The sequence below is a fragment of the Melanostigma gelatinosum genome, assembly GCF_949748355.1.
Source record: "Melanostigma gelatinosum genome assembly, chromosome: 15".
Lineage (NCBI taxonomy): Eukaryota > Metazoa > Chordata > Actinopteri > Perciformes > Zoarcidae > Melanostigma > Melanostigma gelatinosum.
The window spans coordinates 8962416-8988397 of NC_136648.1; the positions used below are offsets into that span (position 1 = coordinate 8962416).

Sequence of the window (25982 nt, forward strand, 5' to 3'; positions counted from 1 at the left end):
AGGGGGGGGATGGGAGGGGGACAGCAGCTCGGCTGTGTGTAGACGACTCCTTTTTCAACCTGATTAAAACCATGAACCAAGCAGTCTTCTGCAAAGCAACAAAATGTCTGAATTAAGACAACAATATGACATGTTTTAATTGTTTTCCTCTCTTCTCATATTGGCCCTGATGCTGTTCAAATACCAGTCACGATCTAATGTTTGGCCACACTGTGTGTGCTCGAGTTATTCTACACTGTTGACAACAATCACATACCGATACCACAAGAATTCACTGAGAGCTTTGATGGACCACTATAGGATTGTGTGTGCTTTCAGTTTTTGAAAGTAGACATTTTGGGGAACTGGAAAATGTTTCAGGTCCATTTGTGACCACAAGCTGTTAACAAAATTGACATGTTAACATTTGCTGTTTACAAATGTTGGGTCAATTTAAATGAAATGTTATGGATAAACAACCGAATAAAAGGGTTGAGTGCGATCCAACGGCGTGTGTTGTAATGTGCGAGTCATGGATGTATGAAGAGAACTGGATACAGCGCCCCATTTATTCCTATGAAAGGAAAAAAACTTTGACTTCTGAGTATAAAATTCTGATTAAATTACCCAGATCTTCTGGCCAACTACCACATCCATGGGCCCATAGAGCATGCGCACTAACGTTTCCTTTAATTACGCCTGCCAGCCCTCGGTCCAGCCTCGTTGTCATTCACATGAACGGACAAAGGAAAATAACTCTGGATTTGGGTATAAGTGCATTTGGCAACTCTAAGGACTAATCATTTAAATACGGACTATGCAAGTATTTGTAAGTTGATTCACCTGATAGGGAAAAGTATTTTGGGGCCCATTGCGTCACGTGACTGATGCGGAAATATTAATTAGACCGTGTGGTCACTATGTAAAATTTGCTTCAAAGCCCGGTGCTCTTCCTGGTGGGGCTAGGTGCGAGTGGACAGAATTCATCTCGGGACAGCATGGGGACAGAGTCAGTCAAACTCATACAGCCTCGCATTCTTCTCTTGGGTTACATTCTTTGACTGCTTGACTATTGTTGGGCAACAACTCTGGCAAGCACAGTGACTGAGAAACCGTGTAAATCTACACCACCATCTGACCCTGGGGGGGGGGGGGGGGGATCTAGACGTGTGATGTTGTGGGTGTGAACGTGGTGGATCTAGTCAACTCAAGCTTATGGTCACTTATGGAGTTCCCCCTGTAGGTTTCTGTCAACCGAACACGCTGCGTGCATGGGCCTCCAGCTAAAGAACTGGCAGGTGTCCGAAGAGGAAAAATAAGCGTCTTCCTAGCTAAGCTCTCTGAGTTTTCTTTGTACGAGGAGCTATGAGACACACACTGCGAGGAGGACAAAGCTGCCCACACCCTTATTAAAGGCGTACGCATTGCGTCGGTTTCACACTGCATCTCCAGTGACAGACCTTTCCAAATATGAAAAGAATAACACGAGATCTGCATGTGCCTCGCTAACCTCTTCCACTCTTCCCTCATTACTGCAGCTTTCCTCTGTGTACCTCCCTGACCCCTTAGATGAAAACAGTAAAATCATAAATGAAATCTAATTATGGATGTACAAACACATGTTTCAGAGTTGGTTACTGTTGGAGATCACTGTATATTTTAAGCTAGGCAGACTGTTGACTTGGATTTGACTTAAAATGACCATCTTCCACCAGTCCTTTGTTACAAATGAGTATGAAAATGACTCAATATTTACTATTGACTGGAAGGCAAACCACAATAGCAGCATCTTGCATGAGCTGTTGCACCAAGAGGCTTGTGTCTCCGAGAAAAGAATAGAAAAAATAAACCACGAGTCCAAATCACAAAGAGCTGATGACATTTATAGGGTCATATGGTATGATGTCATCCCCACCTGCTCAATAAGAGCTGTTGTTTAAGGGGAGGCGATATCCCAAATGTTTTTGTGATGGCTCAGAGCAACACTCAGCACGACTCAAGCCTGGGCTCACTCACAGGGGCCTCACTCCTCCAGCTAGAGGAATGGCTAAACAACTCCCTCCCACTACCAGACCTGCAGTGGGACCCCAGCATGTGTGAGTCTGTGTGGAGGTATGTGTCTTTTATCAGAAGAGCAGGAGTAGTAATAGTGGAAGCCTCACATTATTGATCCACAGAAGGAATACCTCTGCCGGTGATGCAGCTAGAGTAATACAGACAACAAAATGCTAAATCAGAGGGTGTGTCTGCTCACAATGACAATAAATGACAACAAACATATTACACTAGTTTTTAAATGATTAAGTTCATTAAAAATCTTATGTTTCCAAGTGGACAAAACAAAAACTTTGTTCTGGGATCCCTGTTTTTTGACAACTAACAGAATAAATGATTGCTGAATTAAAAACTGCACTGCTTATGTGATAACAGTAAGTTTGTTACTATCAGTAAATGCTTCTGTGGAGCCTTGTTAAACACTATGCGGTATTTTATGTGGGTGGAGTTTTTTGAGTGCGTCCGCAAACAAGAGCAAAGCCATGTGAGAAAAACAGAGAGAGAGTAAGTAACCTATGTCTGCTGTGGTGTCTGCCGCGCTAACGTGTAGCAGTGTGTGGGTTGTGTCGATGTTAAGAGGCCGACAACATTTGCAAGTGCTCCAGCATGTTAGCGGCGAGGCCCGTTATCACACTGTGAACTGACACTACACAGGTGGTTCTGGCCGTCTGTCACGATGGCAAACTTTGGGCTTTACTTGTCTTTCTGTAACACTGCAAAAACACACAAGAGCCTTCCTGGACTTTTAGTCCTTTACACTGCCACGATTGTGTTTTGTGGGTGTTGGTCGAGAAGGCATCAAATCAGACCAGGGACGTGTCGCTGTGATACATACTACCTACGAGTGAAAGGAAATGTTCACTGGTACACTGTTTAAAAAGTGTGTTGGTGAGTTTTGCAACTGTGATTCCTGTGGACAACTGTCCAAACAAAGACAACACGAATGCTTGTCAATACACTCCCAGTGTAATCTACAATGGAATTTGCTGGCAGAGAATTTTAGCTATCTGTAGCAGCCATGGCTCCTTTCTAGAAAATAAAATGGTCAGCGATTACACAAGGAGAAATCCGTAGCCTCTCCTCTAAGTTGAGGACTTACTAAAGTGGGAAAAGTATTGCCGTTATCACGATATTGCTCCCTCGACCATCACCTTAATGCAACATGTTCCCCACACTATCTGGGGTTCAATGAAAGAATATGTAAGATGCGTAAGAATTCCAGACTTAAGTAAAGGTAGGCAAGTGGAATGTGATATAGCTTATAACCCCTAAATCCCACTGAACATGAACATTGATTATGAGTCACAAGTATCCGAATGTGGATTTCTTTCTTCAACCAAGTCACTTTATGGTACTCTACTTCCGTCACCTCTACAGCTCCTGCACAATCACCTCCGCATTCCAGCTCGCCCTGAAGCTGGACTCACCTGGACACTGGAAGGCCTCCTTGAGGTTGAGCAGCACATCGGCGAACCCCCGTACATCATTCACCAGATGCATTACGTACTCCGGATCCACTCCCGGTGCCCCCACCAGGCGGGACGTCAGCCCCATGCTGCTCAGAGGATTTGGGTTCTTGGAGCTGCGGCCCATGTCCCAGGTCTTGGTGGATCCAGCAGACAGAGATCCTACGTGAGGCTTGGAGTGATGTCTTGGCAGACGCTGGGTATGCTTAGTCCCACCGCCGCCACCACCACCACTGCTGCTGCTGCTGCTGCTCTTCCGTAGCATCCCAATAGCCACTCCAGCTGCCACCCTTCACAAGGGGGACAGCAGGCCAGCTAGCCTCTGAACTTAACACGCTGCCCTGGTCCTTGGCTGAAAGACAGAGAATGATGAGTAAAAATGATGTGTTGCCATTGTGTGTCTGAGGGTCTCCCTTCCTAAACTCACGAATCTACTGGATTACTGGATTGTTAACGTCCTGTTAACTTACACATAAAGTAATAACAGAGAACCAAAAGTATGTACTCAAAATACAAAATCTAATCAAAACAGCAAATTATGTGTCCTGTAACTGTTCACTTCAACATTACACTCACGTGACTTATCTGTTTTTGATAGCAACTTTAGTGAAGCTTACAGTTTACAACAAGCATTATTTACTCTTTTATGGTCCGAATATAAGTTTCCTTTTAACGTTTCAATGGTTAGAACGGTAGCTTGTTTGTAAAATAATGTTATCGGTCAATACATAAAAGCATTGCCACACAATGTAATAAAAAGTAAATACTAACAAAAATAAACACATTTCAAAAACAAAAACAAAGAAAAGCCTCGGGAATTAATTACAAAACCAGTAAAAAAAAAATTTAAATTCAAAACAACCTCAAACTTGTCTTTTTCCGGACAGTGAAAAAGTGATGCTGTCGACCGGGGTCATAAACTGCTTTGCTGGCAAAGCTAAAAAACGCTACTTTACACTCACCTGCTCTGCAGTTTTTTGACATAATGGCGACGATATCCGAACAAAACTTTACTCAATGGACACCGTGAAAACGCAGAAGCATTTCCGTCAGAAAAAACAAATAAACTCCAAGAACGGTTAACCCGCTTTGAGTGACTGTACATCGGAGAGTAGCCTACAATCAGCAACTCTCAACTCAATCGTAATTTAGTGGTCGGGTTGTCACGTGACGGCGCAGACGCGTTGTGATTGGCCAGATCTTCTAAAAGAAATGGAGCCGCGATGCCTTCCGGTGCGGGCGGACGTTTGGGCAACTCATCGAACTGGATTAGTTACCATTAACTTGGCGAGAAAGTTTATTGGATTTTTATTGACTGTGTCTTTAATTTGAGAGGACAATAACTGTAATTTTCTATCTCGCCTAAAAATATGTAACATTAAGAGGCAAACCATGTCAACTGAAATTGGATTGTTCGAAAAACCACATATATTTTGGAATATGTAGTCAAACTTTTGCAAGAACATAGTGCTGGTTTACAGCTAAAGAAATCAGCATTTCACATTTGTAACATTTGTGTGACAAATCTGCCACACCTTTCATTGGTCTTGTAATATACACTAGCGCCCACTTGGTTTACCTTTTGTTTCAATGGCAGCATTCTTTGACACAAAGAGCAGGTATGCTAAGGCTAAGCATGTTCCATTTCTTAGCTGAAATAGATCCTTTCTCATCTGCTATATTGGTTAAAAACAAGCCTCCAATGCTGTAGTACAGTCAATTTTTTGTCCTTAGTAGTAGCCTAAACTACATAGGCTACTAATATATGTACCATATTACCTTCGACATATTATTGCTGTATATTCAAACTGGGCACAATTTGAATGTATGGAATATGTTTGTTCTGTTCCTGTTCTGCAATAATCGTGACATGTTTGACTCACATGCGTAAGTCTTGCCAACAATTGTAGAATATATATCAGACCCAACATGTAAATAACATCACTACTGGTTAGTTTTGATCAATGTCTGTTTTTTTGTCTGGTACAATATCTATTGATCAGTGTTCATGAATGTGTATTGCCCCAGACAAAACAAATGTACTAAATCAAACAACTGGCACCACTGCTGCCATCTAGTGTATATATGTAACCAAAGAGCACTACTGTATAATTCTATGCAGTCACAAAAACATGCACTTACAACAGTTTTGCATTAAACAGTAAAGCCTCCAATACATGTCTTGCTTATGGCATTAAAAATATTTTTGTATTTTAATTATTTTGTATTACGTTGAGGTGATGTCTCATGAAAGTTAAACATGGTGAAACTGATGTGAACTGAAGAAAAACGACTTCCATTTGCATGGTTAATCAGAGTTTGTCTTTATTTCAATATACAAAAAGATGGATGTATTCTCATCTAGTTTATATTTCTAAGCATTTCAACACACAGATAAAGTTACCATTCGTGCTGTTTTAGTGAAACCAACCAACATACACCCACACGCCGCGCGCACACGCACACACACACAGTTCACATAAACAGGGAAGGTCACTATTCAGTCAAACACCCATTCACACAATGACAAATGAGCAATATGTTGACTGCAAATAAAAAATAAAAAATGTTTTTGATTCACACATGAAAAGGAAGAAACCCTTTACATTTGTCAAGCTAATATATACACAATTCTTTTTTTTCCTTTTTTTGTTTTGAAGATGAGACTGACTCCTTAGTGTTGCTAACGAGGTACTGCACGAGGTAACAGGTTTTTCTGTTCAGAAGCGCTGGGTGTAAGACAGCATTTGGAGGTAACGAACGGTCACGGCAGATTTTCCTTCGTGATCGTTGTTTTTCTGGCACAATATGTGAAAGCACCTGGGTCACGTTCAGCCGTCACAGAAATTAAACCCGCAGCATTTATTCTATTAAGAGGTTTTAACATGTGTCTCCATCAGAACATGATCCAGGTGTGATGAGATGCACTTTATTGATCCACAAAAGAAAACTGCTAAGTCACATCTGAGTTTAACTACTTAAACTACGATATTCAAGTGACTATTGCTGTATAATAAATATTGCTGGACTCTTGGACCACGCACATGCCACTGTTTACATGATTCGCAATGGGGATGCATTATCAATCAATCACAGAGTTGATGATTCTATATATAATAGTCGGTATGGATTGATGGTTTTTCTCCCCCCCCCCCCCCCAAACCCACCCACAAGTTCTTTACCAAAACTGCACAGGAGCAAGCGTCACAGAGCACTGTTAAAATCACCATCTTTCACAACACCTATCAAAGCACAACAGATGAGCCTGTGTGTCGTCCAACGTGGTTTAAATATCACCGAACAGGTCTGAACATCACATCAGCAGGTTAATTATTGAGGTAATACTGTAAAAACGGGCATTTCTAACAAGTGGCCAATCACAGAAGCCGCCAGCACCTAACCATCAGGGATTTTTTTGTTGTTATATATATACACATATACCGTACACTAAGCTTTCTAATGCAAGTGCTACCTACACAGCTTCTGATTCAGAGGAACTGATACCGTTATTAATAGAAATCAGCAACACAACCACCATTCTTGGAAAAAAAAAAAATCATAGATATATATATATATATAAAATATCACAGGGCTGGTTGTCAAAATGACTGTTAAATATGTAGAGGTGGAACTGAGAAATCCCTTTCCGTTTCTGTGAAATGAAAACAATAATGTCCTGCTTTTGTATTTAAAAAAAACAAAACAGATTAGTGTTCGGCAACTGTGTGAACCGGTCTATTTACAAGAATCTGCCTCTCTTCTTTTTAGGTTTGTACAGCATTAACACCGTGACGACTGGTCAGGCTCTTTAAAAAAAAGAAAATAAAAGAACACAGACAAAGAGGCCCAACCGGCAATAAAATATCTCAACTACTAAAACACAATAAAATACATAACACAACTTGATATACATGTAGAAAAAGCCTGAGGTACTTGTCAGAATATCTGAGGTCAGTCTGGTGGAGTAAGCAGCTGAGGGCTTACCCAGTCAAAAAAACAAACACACAAAAACAGAATATTAGCCTCACAATAATATCATTAGCGTAATATCAACAAAGAATACATGTACATCTTCAAATCCTTGAGTATCCTGGAATAGTCACAGCAGCATAACGGACATTCAATGTATGGTATTCGTGTTATGGTACAACTATGGCATTGCATTTGAGACAAAGGCAACCATTTGAGCTCTCCTTGCATGATGTACAGTGACTTGAGGTATCTGGGGACTGGTGTCCGACTGAGTCTATTGAAGAAACACCCATGAAAATGAAAAACAGACATGTTGCTTACTCAAGTATGGCCCTCGCAAGGATAAACCCCAACTATCTGCCCATGCTTCTTACTTCAAAAACACGCTCTATCCATCACACATCATTTAGTCTTCAAATAAATTCTCACACGCAATCATTCACACACGCACACACAGTTAAAATCAAGAACGTGTAACATTGGAACTCCAGACGGCATCCGTCAATGCCCCTGGCACTGGAGTAACTCTGAATTTCTACAGTTAAAAAACAAAATAAAATCCAGGAATATGTCCATGATAGCTAGCTGGATAGCTTGGCTCTCAACTTAGAGAAAATGTTCCAAAGAAGCCTACTGGATACCTGAGAGGTAGTTCCCCGGGGACAAGAGGATCGTCCCAAATCTTCAAAGTCGCAAATGTCCAATATTACTGCTCAGCTCCAATTTTAGCTCCTACCTTGCGATAAACACATCTGTGCTCCGATGTTTTAAAATCTTTTTTTTTCTCCCCATTCTGAGGCATTCACAGGTTTAAAATAAGGGAGCACACTCGAGTTTAGAAATCAAGAATCTTCGACCCCTGAGGAAGATGAATATATTTTGTCTAACAGTCTCAAAACGGGTCCTCCGAGGTGTGCGGCACGTCGTCCGAAGTTCATTTCATTTGGCCGCCGACAATCATGACCAAGACAGGAAAACGACCAAGATAACAACTTATGAGGTAATAAAAAATATACTAACACGAAAGAAATACATGAGGTAATGACGACATTTAAGATTCGACACACGGGTGTTATCAGATGTGCCCATCGCATAACTTATTACTACTTCAAAACTACAGCAGATGGATGCGTTAGTAAGATCTGACTTTCAACACCCAAAAAATAAAATAAAAATAAAAATGACCAGTGTGGGATAAAATAGCAGCTGCATTCAAGTTGCTAGTTGTTGTTTAAAAAAAAAAGAAGTTTTAAAATATTCACGGAGATCCGCTGAGTTTGGATTTGAAAAATAAAAAGTCAGGAGCTCAGATGAAGGATGGTGGTGTCACCCGTTCAGGTGCTGGACTCTTTGGGAGGCAGGTCCTCGTTGGTGAGCGACATCACGATGCACACGGGGCTGTCTGAGGTAGTGCTGCTGATCGTCCTGGCGATCTGGCCGATGCGCTCCTCGACGCAACCAGCAGACAATCGCGCCTCTGCGTCGTGGTCCCAGCATTCTTCGATGGTCTCGCACATCTGGCTCAGACCCTGTAGCCGCAAAGCAGACGTTTTAGCACAGGAAGTCGGAGGTTCTATTTTCTTACTTTATTTAAAAAGAAAGGGCACTTCTTTTTTGTCATAGGACAGAAATCTCTCACTTTTCATGTAACCTTAAGGTGTAGATATAAGATACAGCAACAACAAAAACATAACTAATTCAGAGAACTGACTATGACCTCAGATGATCGAGCTGTGTTCACTGGGAAAAAAACAAAAGGATGCATGATATCCTGGCATTGCTGTTGAAACTGCGGGAGCTATTCTTCCACTGTTACTCACAGGATGTTTGAGCCAGCAGTCCTTGATGGCTGGACGCATCTTCTTGTGCACGACCACATCCTGCAGATCCTCCAGGGAGGGATGCTGGCCTATTTCATCCTCAAACGGCAGCATGTACTCGCCAACTGTACCTGAAGAGGGGGGGGGGGGCAGTAAGGGGCACAGGATGGAAAGCGTCACACAGAGTGCTTAAGATAACAGTGCAGCATCTGGATTTTAAAACGCTGAAACTTGCACTCTGTTTAAACTACCCCACATTACACCCTTTAACCTAGATCGGCTGGCTTTCCCAGGCTAAAACGAACACTAATCCTTTGTTTATTAGGTCAGCCTGAAGCAGTGGCCTTTCAACCTGTGGGCCAAGCAGAATTCCTGCACCGTTTGACTCACCGTCTGCCTCTGTGCAGCGAGACACCAGCTCCCACAGCACCAAGCCCATAGCATACATGTCTATCCTCAGGAAGGAGTCTCGCTGGAAGTTGATGGCTCCCTCCAGCACCTCTGGAGCCATGTAACGCCTCGTACCCACCTGGCAGGACAATGGATTCAAGAATACGTGAGTATGGCCATGAATGGTGTTCCTGAAGAGTACTTGTGCCACTCGGCCAATACGTGTGCGTTTTCAAATGATGTGTTCACACACACACACACACAAATTGGAGTCAATCAGATCACATGCTGTTATGGTACGGTGTTTTCATTCATTGAAACTGTTAACTATTAGGTAGCAGAGAGCTCATGGTTTTACGGTCATGGTTCGGGGTGTTAAGCTAACGTTAGTGCTCTTTCGGTGGTTGCCCAGCAACAATAATTTAAAAAAGAAGTTGCAGCAAACCGCAAATCACTGTCTGATCAGGCACTTAATGTTGCCAAGCATGGCAGTTCAAACAACACAAACCAATGCTTTAGTATCAAACAGCACCCTGCTCCGCTGCTGGGTGAACTGGCTCTACTTAAAGCAGCAATCACCAAACTTATCAAGTTATTCTGCAGCCAGAATAAACACTGTTGAATTATTTTCGGATGACGTATTACTACCATTTCTCAATGTCAAACCCTTCAATGGTAAACTGCCTCTAAGAGCATTATTTTTAACTTGTAAAAACAGACTTTTATATTTGTCCCTTGTAATCACAGTGGGTTATTGAAGCTGTTTTTTTTTTTACACTGATCAACAGAAGAAACATTTTTATGTAAAAATGGAAAACCTCGACAAAATAAATAAAGTGTAAATATGAAACACAGTAACCCATAGGAGTCCTTTCTGAACATTTCAGAGAAATCAGGTGACAATGACTCAGACTTGCATCAGAGTGCCAATGTGGAAATCAGAACCAGTGGAGAAGTGATACCTGGCCGTGAGTGTCTCCTGGAGGTTTTCCTGGCTCAAATCGTACAGCGAGCCCAAAGTCTCCAATGATTGCAGTCAGATCATCTCGTACCATCACATTCTTACTCTTGAAGTCCCTGGAAAATTCATTTCAGGACTAATTTAGTCTTGCATATTAATCCATGGATTTTAAGGGCAAAATGACTAAATCATGCACAAGCAGAAGACAGCAATACTAAAAATCAAACGCATGTTTTAGCGTTTAGAGGTTCAGGAAAGCCGGGAACAGTTTGTGTTCTCTACCTGTGTGCAATGGTGGGTTTGGGCCCCTCTCCCTTGTAGCTGGGAATGTCCTCATGGAGGTATGCCAAGCCACGGGACATGGTCTCTGCTATGTGACACAGTTCACCCCAGTTCACATTGTTACCCTTCAGGTGGTCTGTCAATGAGCCCTGTGTACACACACACACACACACACACACTTCAGGAACAAGGTATAATAACTGCACAACAATCGAATTTAATACATTTCTCAGAGAATTTGCTGTTAGCGTCCAAAGAGTTAGCCGACCATAACCCTGGAATAGATTGTTTTTGGTCCCGCGTTTCATTTCATTTGCCAGCCGAGTAGCGTAGTCTGAAAGAATTACCAGAGGCGTCTAAATTCAAACAATATAGCTTAAATTATCATTAAAAAAAATATATACACCAAACAGATGACACATGCACAGATGGCACCCAGACAATTACCGGAACTAAATACGTTTGTGCCGCTGCCATGAATAGAAGGTGATTCGAGGACAAGCCGTGAATGTCATTACACAAATGCTTCATTTGTGGTTATGGTAATTATTGTTTAATCCTGTTTTGATGTATTAATACCTTTGTTGTGAAAACCAATGATGGATATATTTTGGTAGCCCGGAGGCGTTTATTCATACAGTATAATTTCAGGCACACACACAGTACTACTGTCATTTTTAATGCTCGTAGTAATCAACATAATTACCTGTTATTTTCACACTACATACTTAAGTAATACACTGAATACATCAAAGCAACTATATCACTTTAAGGCATACTGGGTATTGCGGACCTGCCATGAGTAATAATATCCACTTTATTAAAAGCTGTGATGCTCTTCTGTTCAGCAGTTCTAGTAAACACAGACGCCCTATACACCTCACCATGAATTTTGCTATATATATATATATATATAGATATATATATAGATAGATAGATAGATATAGAGGAAGATGTGCACTCACCCTCTCATGAAACTCTGTGATAAGCCACAGCTCCGCCTCCAGGTTGGTGCCGTGCTTCTCTGCAGCGATGTAACGCAGGAGGTTTTCATGACGCATCCCCGGAGTCACGAATATGTCCCGCTCGTTTTGCCACGACTGCTTATCCTGTACGAGCACACAAGCGGATCAGAAAGTGATTAGGTCTTCGTGATTTGCAGAAGCACGTTGGAAAACAATGGGATCCTTTTCCTATATGTTAAAACAAAGCCCTAGTTGGTGCATAAACATCACATTCAAGTCCCAATGCTAAGCATCTGATTTTCAAAAAACCTATATATGCAGTGATCTTTGAACATCAGCTAAAATGTTTTAAACTTGCACCTCGTAAACCGTTTAACCACCTTCAGCACTGGTCTAACAAAAATGGGGCTTTTGTCTTACTGGTCGGTGTTGTGACCTCTGTCTTGTATAATCGTAAAAGCAAAAACAGTCTGAAGATGATGACGGTGTTGTTGTGTGAGCACAAAGCAACGACCGCCCCTTAGCGCAGGCAGGCACGACACAAGGGTGAAACGTCAAGTGTGTGGCGGTGACTGCCTGACAACTGCATTGAAAGAAAAAGGAAGCGGTGCTGGTAGAAGAGGGTTCCGTTACAGTAGCGACGCAATGGTAGTTGTACTTCTGTTCAACAAAGACGAGAGCTAGAAATGACATCACTCCTTTCACAATTTGTAAATTTTGAACCAAAAATCTTAAATATCAGTTATATTGGTGCACGTATATCTTGGATTATTCTCTTCAATATCTAACCTGCAGCCAGAAACCTGGGTGTGATATTTGACAGCTACCTTTCTTCTGAAAAACTGAATTACAGTCATGTTTGTATCCATTGAAGGAGAATCTTAACGATCAGGCCGTTCCCTCTGGACTCTCGAGAAGGTCATCCATGCTTTCTTCCTCTTCTCATTTAGACTATAAGTCATATTGCACCGCTCGCGGGTACAAATGCAGCTGCTCGGCTTTCAACAAATAGATGAAGATCATATCAGCCCTGCTCAAGCCTCACTTCCCTGGTTGATGGTTCGGCCCTGAGCTACAACGCTGGATTTCTGCTCTACGAGTGTTTTACAGTGTTATTTGTAACATGTCTTTTTTGTTTATTTGCTATAATTGCTGTTATTATTATCGTGTTAATGTTACTGTCCAATATCTTATATTTTCAGACACATAATATATTTTGCGGGGACATTTGACATTAAGAGTACAGAGATTTGGCAATACAAGTCCCAACTTGAGTAATGGGTTAAAAGATGTTATATTGTGCAACAGGCAGGATATTTATTCATCCAGATGGTTAGGAGTCTTAGTGGGGGAAAACAAACTGGATGCTCGGCACGGTGACTCAAATCTAATGTTAATACACAAACCGGAGCTGCAAAGCAGCGGTCCGCAATATCAAAACGCTTTGAATTAATTGACATACCTGCACAGGGAAGACTTTTACAGCAACATATTCGCTCATCAACTGGGCCTTCCAAACACAACCAAAGCGCCCCCTAGCTTTGATTTCCAGCAGCTGCAGTGGTTTCAGACCCAGTGAGGGGGATGGAGGAGTCGCTCCAGGATCCTGAATGACAGACAAGGAAAGCCAGTTAAGTCTTGTTCTCCTGCTGAATCGGTCTGAAAGATGTCGGCACTTCTCTTGCCCCGAGTGCAGAACATTACAGGAATGTAACAACGGGGTGACGAGGAGTAGCAGCGCAGAAACAAACATGCGGGGAAAGACTGATCTCTCGGCGCCACAGATTACCACTTTAAACGAGGAGTCAGGCTGGGGTATATGGCCTCTCTCACCTCGCTCAGGTCCACATGGCCGTAGGGAGGTTTGCGGTGGCGGTACATCCACAAGGCCAGAATGAGGGCCAGGGACAGCACGCACAGAGGCAGCAGGGAGTACACGAGCACGTTGAGCAGGGACGGCACTCGGGGCGGAGGCCGGATTTTCACTGTCGGGGCGGAACAGAATAATTACAGCATGTCAGCTTTATGGCGTTGTAGGTTGTATGCAGTATCACGGACGTCCCTCACAGACTCTATAACCTGATTTTAAAAGAGACGGGTAACATTCTATCTAAATTTTCCAGCCTTGATCATAACTGACTGAGCCACTGTACAGGCAGTAAATATAAAAACAAATAGGCAATATATAATGGATTTAAAGTCTACTTTTTGTCACCTTCTAGAGATCTAGACCAGCGGTTCCCAAACTTTTTAGGCCGCGCACCCCCTTCTACATCCCGACCCCCCGCCCCCAAAAAAAAAAAAAAAAGCAACAGAGCCTTTTAAGCCTTTATAGCCGCATAAGAATCGGACCAATGAGAGAACAGTTTGCTCGCGCGTGGCATTTGTTTACAAGATTTAGTCCGCTGTTAAATGTTGCAGTGTGAACACAAACCGAACAAAGGGGCAACTGCAACATTGCACCGGGATCATGTCCAACTTTTTTGCTTCTTTCCCCCCAATCATACATTCCACCATCTCTCTGGCAGCTGGCAAGCACACGTCTTCGGCGATTGTGTGCGGTAGCCCCTTTCTTGCTACTCTGTAACCAGATATGAAGCCCGTAGTGCGTTTTTTGTAGACCCAACATGAATGAGACTGCAGTTGTTTTGGCTGTTTTGTAACTCCTCCAATTTCGATATAAACAATGTAAGGGGCTTTTGACTTGCACTGGCATGCTTGGTGTTCAGGTGGTGACGTAAATAAGAGGGCTTCATACAGCTGTTAGCCAGAACCTCACTGCACACTACGCACTGTGGCTTTGGGGAATCTGCGTTGCCAATCCAAGTGAAGCCCACACACAGATACTGTTCATCATTTTCCCAGTCTGATGCTCACCCTCGTTTCCTCTTTTTTCACCTTGACTCCGCGATGGGCCGATGTGCTCCCGATTTGTCTGTGCTATCCCTTCCTCCTTTTCGGTCTCCTCCGTCTCATCTTCCTCTGGCTCGATTTCTTCTCCCAGTCTCTCCCCAACGCACCTCTCCGTTCCCCTCGCCTCCGATTCCTCTCTCTCTCTCTCTCTCTCTCTCTCTCTCTCTCTCTCCCTCCCTCTCCTCTTTTACGACCGATAGCTTCAGATGTCCCACCTGACAGTTTCCCTGATTTCAGTCAGTTTAGCATATTTGCATGAATGTTGCTGAATGAATGAAGTTCGCTGTTAGCTGACGTTAGCTGCACAAGCTAGGCTGGCTAGTGTGTACGACTGGCGGCAGGCGGCAAGTCTGCCGGAAGGAGCTCAAGTGCATTTATTAAATTGTACGTTTTTAATTTTAAATCTTACAAAGGGAATTTTTATAATTCATGTTTTTATTTTGTGAAAAATCCCACTTTTTAAATTAAAATTAAATTAAATTAATTTTTTTTTTAAATATTTAATATTATTACACCATCAGACCGCCATTACACTTTTCCTCTCGCGCACCACACTTTGGGAATCCCTGATCTAGACAGCTGAAAATCAGTATTGGACTATGCAAAAAAAGATTATTAGTCCAGTAAAAAGGCATTTTAAAGAAAAGTAAAATGTCAAGAAGGTAAATTAACAGATTTCTTATGACAAAGCATCATTTAAAAGGAACACAAAAAAATCATAAAGGCTGTGTAACATGCATCAGTGTGATACACATGCTTTTTTTACTGCTAGATGCAGGGCTAAGCTTCACTCCCACTAATCGGAGGGGAAAAGCAAAGACCTATTTTTCGCTTGTACTATATGTGGGATGCATTTGCGGCTCACCTCGGTTGCCACTGCCAATCATGTCAGGAAGGTGGGTGAATCGTTCATTGCAGTAGTTGCCCTCGCAGCAGCAGAAGAAGACCTGAGGGTTTTCCTCCATGGAGACACACTCTTGCCTAAAAAAAAAAGAAAAGCAGATGACACGCCTACGTTGTTGCTTCGAAAACCAAACAACAAAGACGTCGAGCAGTTTCAATAATTAACAATAGGGCTAAAACATCATGATAGTAAAACTAAAGTAGCATTTTGTGACTTAAGACATCAAGAACCAAGCAGGTGAGCATCTGAATCTTGTATCAAATAATTTGTCCTGTTTATTGTTTTAATAAACAGGACTCTGGCTTTAACCCACGCACTCCTTGGTAGTGGATACTGGTAATGTTGCCAGTGTATCAACCAACAAAGACTTCTATTGGGTACTTAAATAAGCACAGTCACTTTCAATGGGAACATGTTGTCTTATTAAGCTTATTAATTATGAACACACAACACTTAAGGAACTGGCATACCATGGAGCATTTCACTCAGATTAATGCAGCGGTTTAGTTCGTTCTGCAATAGCAGCCCTGAACATACTGCCTTGTTTTGGTGTTACACTGGCTGTGAAAACAAATCTCCCTCTGGGACAATAAACACTCATAATAGTGCTCATATTTATCCCGACATTCTCAAAACAAAACCTGCAGGTCAATTTTAGAACTACTGTTCAAATGTAAAATTCTTTGTACGCACAGATGTGTAATCTGGGGCCAATTATTAGAGTTACGTTTTCTCCAGTTTGCCTTCATGAGCCACCAGAGGTCTCCAGCTTGTTTAATATTCCAGCCACAGCACTTTGGAGACTATAAAGTTTGATCGTGCCACACAGCTCTGCACTGGCTACTGATAAAGCCAGTTTAAAATTCTCCTCCTGACTTACAAGTCCTGAGTGGCCCGGTGCCACCATATCTATCCGCCATCATCAGGCTGTGGACACTGAGCTGTACTCTGCACCGTCCATGTCCAGATGCAGACTATCTGGTGACTCCAAGAAAGAATGAATGTGAGCTCTGCTGGTTGCAGAGCATTTACCAAACAGCAATTCCTACATGTGGAAATCACTTCCCCCCTCTAATAGAGTCTGGTTCTATATCAAGATCGGAAATTGAATTTTCATACCTCAACCTGTTTGGCTGGCCTTACATTTTGTACCGGGAAATATATTAAATAATCTCCATTCGACAGGCTGTGCTGTGTGTTCTGTGTGTGGAGAGACACTTGCGTGCGTGTGTGGATTCAGGAGGCCATGTGCCTCCCGGTTTGCCTCTGGTTTTATCACATTGTCGATTGGTTACTTTAATTAATTAAGAGCTCACTTGTTTGTTATTTACAAGAACAAATGTTATACATATGCTGATATCAAATACTTAAGTGTATATTTTCTGTTTTACATTATTGAAAATGTAATATCTGTGAGGTTGAAAAAAAACAAGGTATTTGAATGTGCTACTTTGGACTCTGAGAAACTGCAATGGGCATTTTTTTAATTTTCACAAGTTTGACTTTTTTAGATTACAATCAATTGAGAAAAGACAGATTAATTGATAATTAAAATGAAGTGTCAATTACAGCCCTATAGCAATCTAATATTAGTGTCATGTGCAGTGTGTACGTGTGCAGTGTCGGCAGACGTGACTTTGTTTGCAAACTTGTGTAATGTGTGCTGTGACTTACACTCGGTTGCCAGTTTATTAGGTACACCTACCCAAAGATAAAGCAGTCTAATACAACAGCCTTTCAATAAATCCTGTGTTCAGTTTTGCTTGAAACCGTTTGAAAGAGGTGTTGATTCAACTGTGCGATCGTCTTGGAGGATGTAATCTGTGGTGCTGTTGAACTGTATCGCATTATACTGACAGGCGGTTCTATTATTTTGTCCACCCCATTTATATCAACGAGGGTCGGTTATACAGCAGACACACCTCTCTGTATAATAAACTGGCAACTGAGTGTATGTAATGTGTGTTGAGATTTATACTGGTGATAAAGCACTGTAAATACACTTTAAAAAAACAAACACATCTATATGCAAATGAACCACAGTTACCGTGGTGATATATCCAGGATATCTACATTTTATGTCATGTTTTATGTGAAGTTTGCATGTTACTGTGTGGCAACTGATTTCCCACACTGATGAATCGGTTGATCGGTCATTTACTCTGTAAAATGTCAGTTTAAAAAGAATAATACCGGTTAAAATGTTACCAAAGCGTGAGATGTTATTGTCACTACTTGTTTTGATGAGATGACATCTTCAAATTCCTTGTTTTGTCCGACCACAAGGCTAAAGCCCAAACACATTCCATTTAGAGATATTTAAAAAAAAGAGGAGAAACGGCTAATCTTCACATTGGAGAGGACAAAACCAGCAAATATTTGCAATATTTTCAGTTCATTGGCTTATTGACAAATAGTTTCGCCATTCGATGATTCATTTCTGTGGCTAAAAAAATGGTCCCCGGTCTAAGAAATATAGATGTATTGAACTAGAGATGGGTACTGAGGCAGATATTTGTGTTGCACTCGCTGCCAGTCGCTCTGAGTGCGAGCCAGATGCCTAAAATATAAATGGAAGTGCACGATGACCCCGCTCGGTGATCCGACCTGTCATAGCAGTTGAAGTCATCCAGCCAGCAGCCTTTCTTCACCAGCTTGATGGTCCCTGAGGAGTTGAGCCAGGAGGCATAACAGTGCAGTCGCTTGTCCTTCTCGCCCTCGCAGCGCTCGAAGCCGCTCTGGTTGGTCCTCTCCGTACGCCAGTTATCGTTGTAGTACACACACTCCCGGGTCTCTGCTTCGCCCAGACTGTAGCCTGGGAAGGACAGAAGGCCTCAGTCAGCTCACATCGTAATGAATTGAAAATCAACAGCGGAAGCACAGACATATGGCGAAGGATCCGCTCGATGCCACGAAGAAACATCTCTGAGCAAAGCCCCTATCATCACTCTGACACGCGGCCAAGTTTGGGAGCTCTCTGTAGTAAGAAGGGAGTTTCCTCTGGGCTAAGAAATTGTTACTGAATAGTAGTTTGGCGTAATCCCATTCACCAAATGATCTTTTCAGCGAGTAACAACTAAAAAGGAGGGGGGAAAAAAGGACAGAATTGAATTAGCTATAGAAAGACAATGGTATGCCCTCGTGTGATATAGAAGCACGCCGCACACCGGGATGCTACTTCCATAGATAAAGACTCTTGTATCCTGCTGGAGTGCAACACATCTGGAGAGACAGATAACACCTTATTTTACTGTCATTGAACAGGAAATAGTTTCCCTCACCAAGCCTGAGATACAACAATAGCTGTCAGTCTCCTGCGGTTACACAATTGAAAAAGGGGTTTTTATCACTTCTCTTTGTGGAATAAACGTTGGACACACTCAAGCAACACACGCAACACGTGTTTTTGATGAATGCTGAAGCAGACAGCATGCTGTACATGCCGTTCACAGTGTCGCTTGGACGTTCTTGCCTAATCTTTGTTCACACAAAAAATAGTGCATGTCTCTTTAAATCCCTGCCTATAGGAGGCCGCCCATCCCCCAGTGTTACCCCACAACCCATTACAGGCAGGCGCGCGCACACACGTACACACTCACTCTCAGCCACGCATGCAGTTACACACACATGCATCTAGTTGTCCAGAAGCATACAATGGATTTAATTATAGCATATAGGGATGCATGTAATGACCAAACATCATGGTCATTATTAAGGATGGAAGGAAGGTAGGTGGTAAGGACAAACATATACACACACACGCGCGCACAGCATGATGTCCAATGCTCCATTGAGCAGAGATGGCATTTCTGATATCTGTGGTCACATGATCCGGGAGGACTTTTACTACAAGATCATTCCCCAACCCCCTCCCTCTGTCACTTACCGAGGCTTACGCCATAACAACATGAATTCTGGAGGAGCCAGCTTACAATACACTCCGAGCCCTAATCTATGAACCATAAAAGGCATTGGCTACAGCGCTATTTGGCACACACGAGACAGCTATGCCTCAATGAAAGAAAAAGGCATAGCAGTTCGTGGAATAACTAAAAGTTGAGGGGGGGGAAAGGTGGATATTGTTATTGTCGAAGCAACTATAGGGGCTATCTAGCTTGGGGGGGGGGAGGTTAACATGTTAGGGACTCACAATAAAACCTCTCGTACGAGTTGCAAACGCAGGCAAAAAAAAAAGCCAAACAAAAGAAAAACAACCCTCATGCTCAATTTCACGTGGTAGCAAGCAACCCACTGGAGCTGTGTAACAGTAACCTCGTTTCAGGACAACAGCTGCTGGCTCGTCAAATCCAACGCACATTTATTTATGAAAATCATTTTCAGACAGTGTTTTCAAATCAAGGCTGTAACCACAAACAGTCCCGAGACGCAAACCTATAAGGTTTCAGGATGTTGGTGCAGCTGCTGCCTTCTATTCCTGCCACCGCTATGAAAGGCGAGGGGGACGCAACAGATTTAAATTTGGATATGTTTTGGGGGAAATAAACAAACATAAAAAGGCTTTATCAAAAGGTTACAGCTATTGCCTTGGTAATTCCCGTGTATGAAATAGATTTGTGGAGGCAAACAGAGAAAGGGAGATTATGTGTAAGAGAATAAAATCCCCACAGCTGACACAGTATTCACTGCCAACAAAGTTTCAACAACTAACACGCGTAAACTCGCCCACTGGTCGACATTTTAAACTCATATAATTACACACACGCGCAAAAAAAAAGAAAATTGTCTGCCTCCCGACAGCGGGAGAAAAAAAACTGTTGCAAATTTCGGAACCAACAATAGCAGCTTACCTGCGCATAAAGTTCCCAGAAGAAGTGAACAAGTCAGCCATGAAAAAGACATGTTCCGTTTTGAATACAGGACAGATATTTCCCCCCGCTTTCCGTCGCGAACATTAAAACTCAGGTTGTCCAAAACATCCGTCCAGGATCAAAACGACCACAGGCCTCCGGTCCGTGCAGCAGCCTGAACCACCACCACCACCACCACCACCACAACTCGTGTCAATAGCCGCGACGCCGCAACAACGTTGCAAGAGAAAAAAAGAAAGATAGGCGCGATTAACGGTCTGCCAGACTGTTTCGTCCGTGAAAAGGTGCAGCGTTTCGCATCGGAAGTGGATCCAAAAACCGAACGGAAAGCCGCTAAACCGCCCGAGACGAAAGCTCAGCGCTCTTTTTTGAGGTTATTCGCTTGAATAGTAGCACCGCTGCACCGGGAGGTCGGTCGGGGGTTTACATGCATGTTACTGATCTGTGTCCAAAATGGCTTCTAAATGGGGAATGGGCTGCAAACAGGGAAACCCGGATGTGTAAACACAAAGAGGGGAATTCAGGCAGCCAGCGTGTGACCTTAACACGACTCCGTAGATACACGCCTGAAATGACTTCATTGAAGACACGTATGGATGGTTATCACGTTGTTGTTTTTGTAAATAAAATAGAATAGCCTATTGGAAGGAAAACGAGGCGTTTGTGGAAGATTTTTGCTTTCCACGTTGGTATTTGTCCCGGTTCCAGCTCATAGTAACACTTGCACTTTATGTGGTCACAGTTGGTATTTCTTGTCTAATTTTCGGTTTTTATTATTTAAACCGGGTTTTAAATTCAATCGTCAAGTAATGTCTACCGATTTTACTGTTCACACGTAAAGGACCGCGCAATATGTGTTATTGAAGTGTTTTAACTGTGAAACAACTATCACCTGATATACAGTCAACCAGTCCTTATCTTAATTATATTTGCAGTATACCAACACATGGCATGTACGCACAAATTTGAACATGGTATTTTAGATACTATGGACATAATAGAGTATATCTTTGTCCGTGTCAATTTGAAAATAGGTCTTTCAGCCCCGCAAATAGTTAAAATTCTTGTGATTTCTATCTGAACGATCTTTTATGCATAAGTGATAATGCTAAAAATAGCTGACCCAATTTGGAGTAACAAGATACAATAAATGGTATTTAAAATGTATTCGTCTGCCAGCAGTGTTAAATATATAATACATATCACACAGCAAAACCAAAATAGAGCCACGGTTCATAATGAATCACTACGCCTTTTTTTATTATTATCACAAAACGGGAAGTGTGTGACAACTATCGTCCCAAATTTTCAAACATGATTTTCTTTTAACAGCGTTTTTTCATAATTTCTTCATAAATTGTGGCACGACTTTTTTTTCTTCTTTTAAAAAAAAATGTGTTTTGTGACAAAGCCTGCCCACTCACCACGTCCCCCAGACAACAGACAATCACTGTTATAAATATTTCCCTCAAAAGGGTTAAGTTTCAAGTCATTATCCCCTGACTAATAATTGGGTATGCTTCTCCTTTGTAATCTCCCCACTTCAGAAGAAACACGTCCACCAGAACAAATAATCAAGGCTTGTTAATGAAATAAAATATATATATTATTAATAATAATACAATAGCACTGCTATAGTTTCCTTTGTTTAGCATTCAAACGCTCTTTCAGACCAGAAATCCTTCGTGTGAAATAATAAATCCTAGCAATGACATTGTTAAAATGCCATTAAGCTTTGCTCACAGTTTCCCTCTCTCTTTCTCGTCTTTGACATTCAGACTAATGGCATGCTAGTGACACCCAGACAAGTCATGCAGCAAATGGCCCAGGAACGAGGTTAGCTATAAGGTAATCGCCCTCAAACTAGTGCCGCTGAGTGTAACTTAAGACCAAGCATTTCCTCATTAAGCTATCCTATATTGACCCCGTAACTTGATAGAGGCCAAGAGCGAAACCTTGCAAAGATAGGTGTTCTGTTGTCATGACAGTTGGAAGAGAAAGCACATGTGTGCTCATTAAAGGTCCACGGGACACAGCCACGGTGTGACATTCCGAAAAGAATGAGAGCACTGGGGTAGAAATGATGCAGTATGAGCTAATAATGTTGTAAAAAGCCGTCAAATACAACGTTAAATACATGGTGTGTGCATGATATCGTGAAAGCTTGATGGAGAAACTGAACTCCGATGGATAGATCCTGAATGGACAACATTCACTGATACATTATTCAGAATTAGTGTTTCTGGTCTTTGGTTTTCTTTTGTTACTCAAGAAAGAAACCGCCCAACAAATCCACATGTTTTTCATGTGTTTGTGTCACTGCTGTTGAAAATCCCCCATTGTGATCACTTTGAAAACCCCGAGGCGAACGTCACGACTTCACAGTAAAAATAGATGAATGACACTAGGTGGTAGCAGAGCTCTCGGGCATGTGCGGATACTGCTCCAACCTATGTGAAGTGCCTCTCTTTTGACACTGCGTATGTAGGGAGGACACACAGTTTCGACTGTTTACTGCTGACTGGCAGACATTCACTTGTATGATGGCTGAGTGACTGCGTTCTTCTTTCGTTGTAAGTTTTATTTCCCAAAAAATGATATTTAAAAAAATGCCAGAGTATATCATGTAACTTGGTTATGGATCCATTAGTATGAGGGAAAGGTTTCGTAGTTATGGCGTATAAGAGACAGCAATAACCTGAATCATAGCCTGGAGCCGTTTCTACAATGCAATGTGGTTGTTAAGTTTAGAGTTCCACACTGAGTGAGCATAAAAGGAGGTAAAAGAAAATAGGATGGAAGGTTTTGTAGGATCACTCCTTTATTTCAGCCTTTTGAAGTATTCCGTACAAAAATAAAACAGCAAGCATTGTCAAACATGTGCTTTATCTTTTATTGTTTTATAGCCCCACAGAGTCAGCGTGAGATGACTTGACAGTGTGGTGTGTTTTTCCTCGGTGGATGACTTCATCGCTGCTGGCACATTGCCTGTGACGGTGAGATGGTTTAGAAATAGTTTGCCACCCTGCGAATAGACTGGATGTTGGGGTTCTCCGCCTGCCACTCCACGTGGGTGCAGTAGTTTCCTCTCTCCACGATGTACATGCGGCCGCGGTAGTTGGGCTCCTCATACAGCACCCAGCTGTTTGGGAAAATAAATGGATAACATTAAAACAACATCACCATTACATTATTACATCTATGTCAAGTCTTCAACAAAAAACTACAAGTGAATGCATGTTCTCCCCTCTCGTTCTCCTCTAATGTCTCCTGTTCTGTCTACAGTCTCCGGACAATAAAGGCTTCAATTCCCAAAAAAAGGGGGGAAAAAAATCTTTACGTTTTGGGTGAACTGACCCTTTAAAAATATAGACATATAGTTCAATCAATTTCACAGAAGTCCGTCACTGAAGTAAAACAAACTAGAACATTCGAACACATGTTGTTGCTTTTGTGCCCAAAGCAGATCAAATGTAAGTAAATGTCCCCCTGCTGCAGAGATACTTACGCTCCATCTCCATAAACCTTGATGGAGTTGATGCAGCTCTTGGTCAGGCCTCGTGCTTGCAGGAACGGACAGTCGTCGCACAGCTCCACACACTGGCCTGAGAATTTGTCTCCCTCGAACAGCTCCATCCTGTAGTGCTCTCCATGCTGCGGAGGACAAAGACAAATCCTCTCGCTGAGTGCTACAGTAAACATGTTCGCCTTCAACTCATTGCCACGGTCTTCTCTTACAGGCACTGTATTGAGTGCCCATTGAAATCTAAAGGCACAATGTTCATAGAGGGCGATATGTATAGCCCTCAGTCTACAAAGTATGTCTCAAGTGCTTTTAGTGATTTTCTTTCAGCTAATGGTATCAGTATGAGATGTTAAAATCCTTAAGCTGTTAAAATGCCTCTGCACTGCAAGAGCAATTTGCGCATTATTACAAAAGAAAAGAATGATTCTTTGATTTATCTGAAAAAACAGATGTGAACAAATGAGCTCACAAATATGCCAATCTGCCAGGCTTCTTTTCTTCTTCTTTTTTAACAGCCATATATTTGTCTGTCCCTGGGGGTCTCTCTCTCTCTCACACACAAACACTCTTACCATCCTGATTGGCCTGCAGGAGCCCATGTGATCGTTATGGGCATTCCAGCGCTGGAATTCGGGGTACTCTCCGTGCTCCAGAATGTACTGTTGGCCCTTGAAGTCTGGGTGGTCAAAGCAGATGTAGGCCCCGCTCTCCACACGGACAGAGTTTACCCTGTTCATGAAGCCACGGTCCTGGAAGTTGTCACAGTCGCTGCAGATCTCCAGTTTCCTCCCAGTGAAACATTTTCCCTCATAGAACACGATCTGTTTTTTTTGAGGGGGGTGGTTGCCACAACAATGAAGATTCAAATACTTTCCTACGAACAAATACTACTATGGAAAGTGCTGCAAACAGTCAGAAAGATGCAAATCAACATTGTTAAAAGTTGGACCAGTCGGCTGCATTAATGCCGCTGAGGCTGACATTTGTTTGGGATTCACAGGATTAAGTTTGGGAAGGCCCAACCCTTGTTGTGGTACTCACCTTTCCTGAGTACTGAGACATTTTCCACTGTTAGCTGTTCCAAACTAGTCGCACAGTCTAAGAGTTGAAAAATGTGGACACCCAGATATATATGGCCAACAGAGAGGGTGGCAGTATCGCGAGGCAGAGGCAACAAAAGCACAACAATGGAGGGTTTAGACATTCTGCCACATGGACACTTTCCCTTACATGTGCCAATGCTGATTTTGGAGTTTGGCTCGAGGGGGTGCAAAACAATAGAGGGGAGAGAGATTTTGCTATGAGTGGGCTTTGGGAGTGATGTTGCACTGAGTTGGGGTTTGCGGAATAATATGTTGGTGGTGTCCAGACAAGGGGAGGCAAGACAGGCAAATAAACAGAAAAGGAAAGTTTAAGCAGAGGTGAAAGGACATGTATGACCCAGCGCAAACAATAAATCTGTCTTCTGACAAGCTGGGCAAGTAACTGGGATAATGAAGAAAAAACAAAGGTGTGTTCCCAGTCCATGTTTGAGTTTTGATGGCTCCAGGATTAGCAGAGCAGCACAGATGTCCTACTCCAAAGCAGATTTCCTTCCAGATTTTCTTTACGGATCACTCTCAGTTGTAGTTTCTCTGATGCTGATCCAGATGAGATCCCTGGATCTTCTTAGACCTTGACCCAATGGAAATTTCCCTCAGTTGCAACATCAAAGACCACCAGTTTTAAGGCTAGGCAGGTGGAGCAGGATACAAAACAGCTACAACCTTTTATAACATACTTCAGCACCCCCTCTCGCTCTCTAGGAGCATAAAACACACACTTTGAAACTTGAGTGGCTTTTTGGAGATTTACACTACAACGCAGTCAATCAGAGCAACACGTATAGTGTAAAACATTTGTCTGAGGTGTGTCGATTTA

The 25982-nt window shown here is 42.3% G+C and overlaps 3 protein-coding genes across 3 annotated transcripts in view; all 3 read right to left on the reverse strand.

Moving 5' to 3' along the window:
- LOC306789101 (rho GTPase-activating protein 29-like) overlaps positions 1-4599 on the reverse strand; it is a 27802-nt gene extending 23203 nt beyond the window's left edge. Inside the window, exons 1-2 of the mRNA XM_079284889.1 lie at positions 4463-4599; positions 3462-3852 (exon numbers count right to left, since the gene is read on the reverse strand). Coding sequence (XP_079141015.1) covers positions 3462-3765 — 304 coding nt within the window. The 5' untranslated portion in view covers positions 3766-3852; positions 4463-4599. The remainder of the gene's footprint in view (positions 1-3461; positions 3853-4462) is intronic.
- Positions 4600-6694: 2095 nt separating this feature from the next.
- On the reverse strand, positions 6695-20777 carry LOC306789102 (activin receptor type-2B-like). The gene is made up of 11 exons (XM_079284891.1): positions 20516-20777; positions 18315-18522; positions 15669-15784; positions 13724-13875; positions 13353-13496; positions 11891-12034; positions 10926-11074; positions 10645-10759; positions 9683-9821; positions 9293-9423; positions 6695-9001 (listed from the first exon to the last, which is right to left on the reverse strand). Exons 1-11 carry the CDS (start codon positions 20565-20567, stop codon positions 8807-8809), a joined length of 1545 nt encoding a protein of 514 aa, XP_079141017.1. The 5' UTR covers positions 20568-20777; the 3' UTR covers positions 6695-8806.
- Positions 20778-23448: 2671 nt separating this feature from the next.
- Positions 23449-25148, reverse strand: LOC306789105 (gamma-crystallin N-A-like). The gene is made up of 4 exons (XM_079284896.1): positions 25104-25148; positions 24635-24883; positions 24045-24190; positions 23449-23678 (listed from the first exon to the last, which is right to left on the reverse strand). Exons 1-4 carry the CDS (start codon positions 25122-25124, stop codon positions 23543-23545), a joined length of 552 nt encoding a protein of 183 aa, XP_079141022.1. The 5' UTR covers positions 25125-25148; the 3' UTR covers positions 23449-23542.
- Between the last annotated feature and the right edge of the window lie 834 nt (positions 25149-25982).

Bases quoted from the DNA above. Each gene is read 5' to 3' on its own strand.
- LOC306789105 (XM_079284896.1), bottom strand. From the start codon at position 25,124: ATGTCTCAGTACTCAGGAAAG. The intron at 24,884-25,103 runs GTGAGTACCACA...CAAAAAAAACAG, and splicing joins TGTCTCAGTACTCAGGAAAG to ATCGTGTTCTATGAGGGAAA. The intron at 24,191-24,634 runs GTAAGAGTGTTT...TGTCCTCCGCAG, and splicing joins CCTGCAGGCCAATCAGGATG to CATGGAGAGCACTACAGGAT.
- LOC306789102 (XM_079284891.1), bottom strand. From the start codon at position 20,567: ATGTCTTTTTCATGGCTGACTTGTTCACTTCTTCTGGGAACTTTATGC. The intron at 11,075-11,890 runs GTGAGTGCACAT...GTGTGTACACAG, and splicing joins TCACAGAGTTTCATGAGAGG to GGCTCATTGACAGACCACCT. The intron at 10,760-10,925 runs GTAGAGAACACA...TGAATTTTCCAG, and splicing joins AAACCCACCATTGCACACAG to GGACTTCAAGAGTAAGAATG.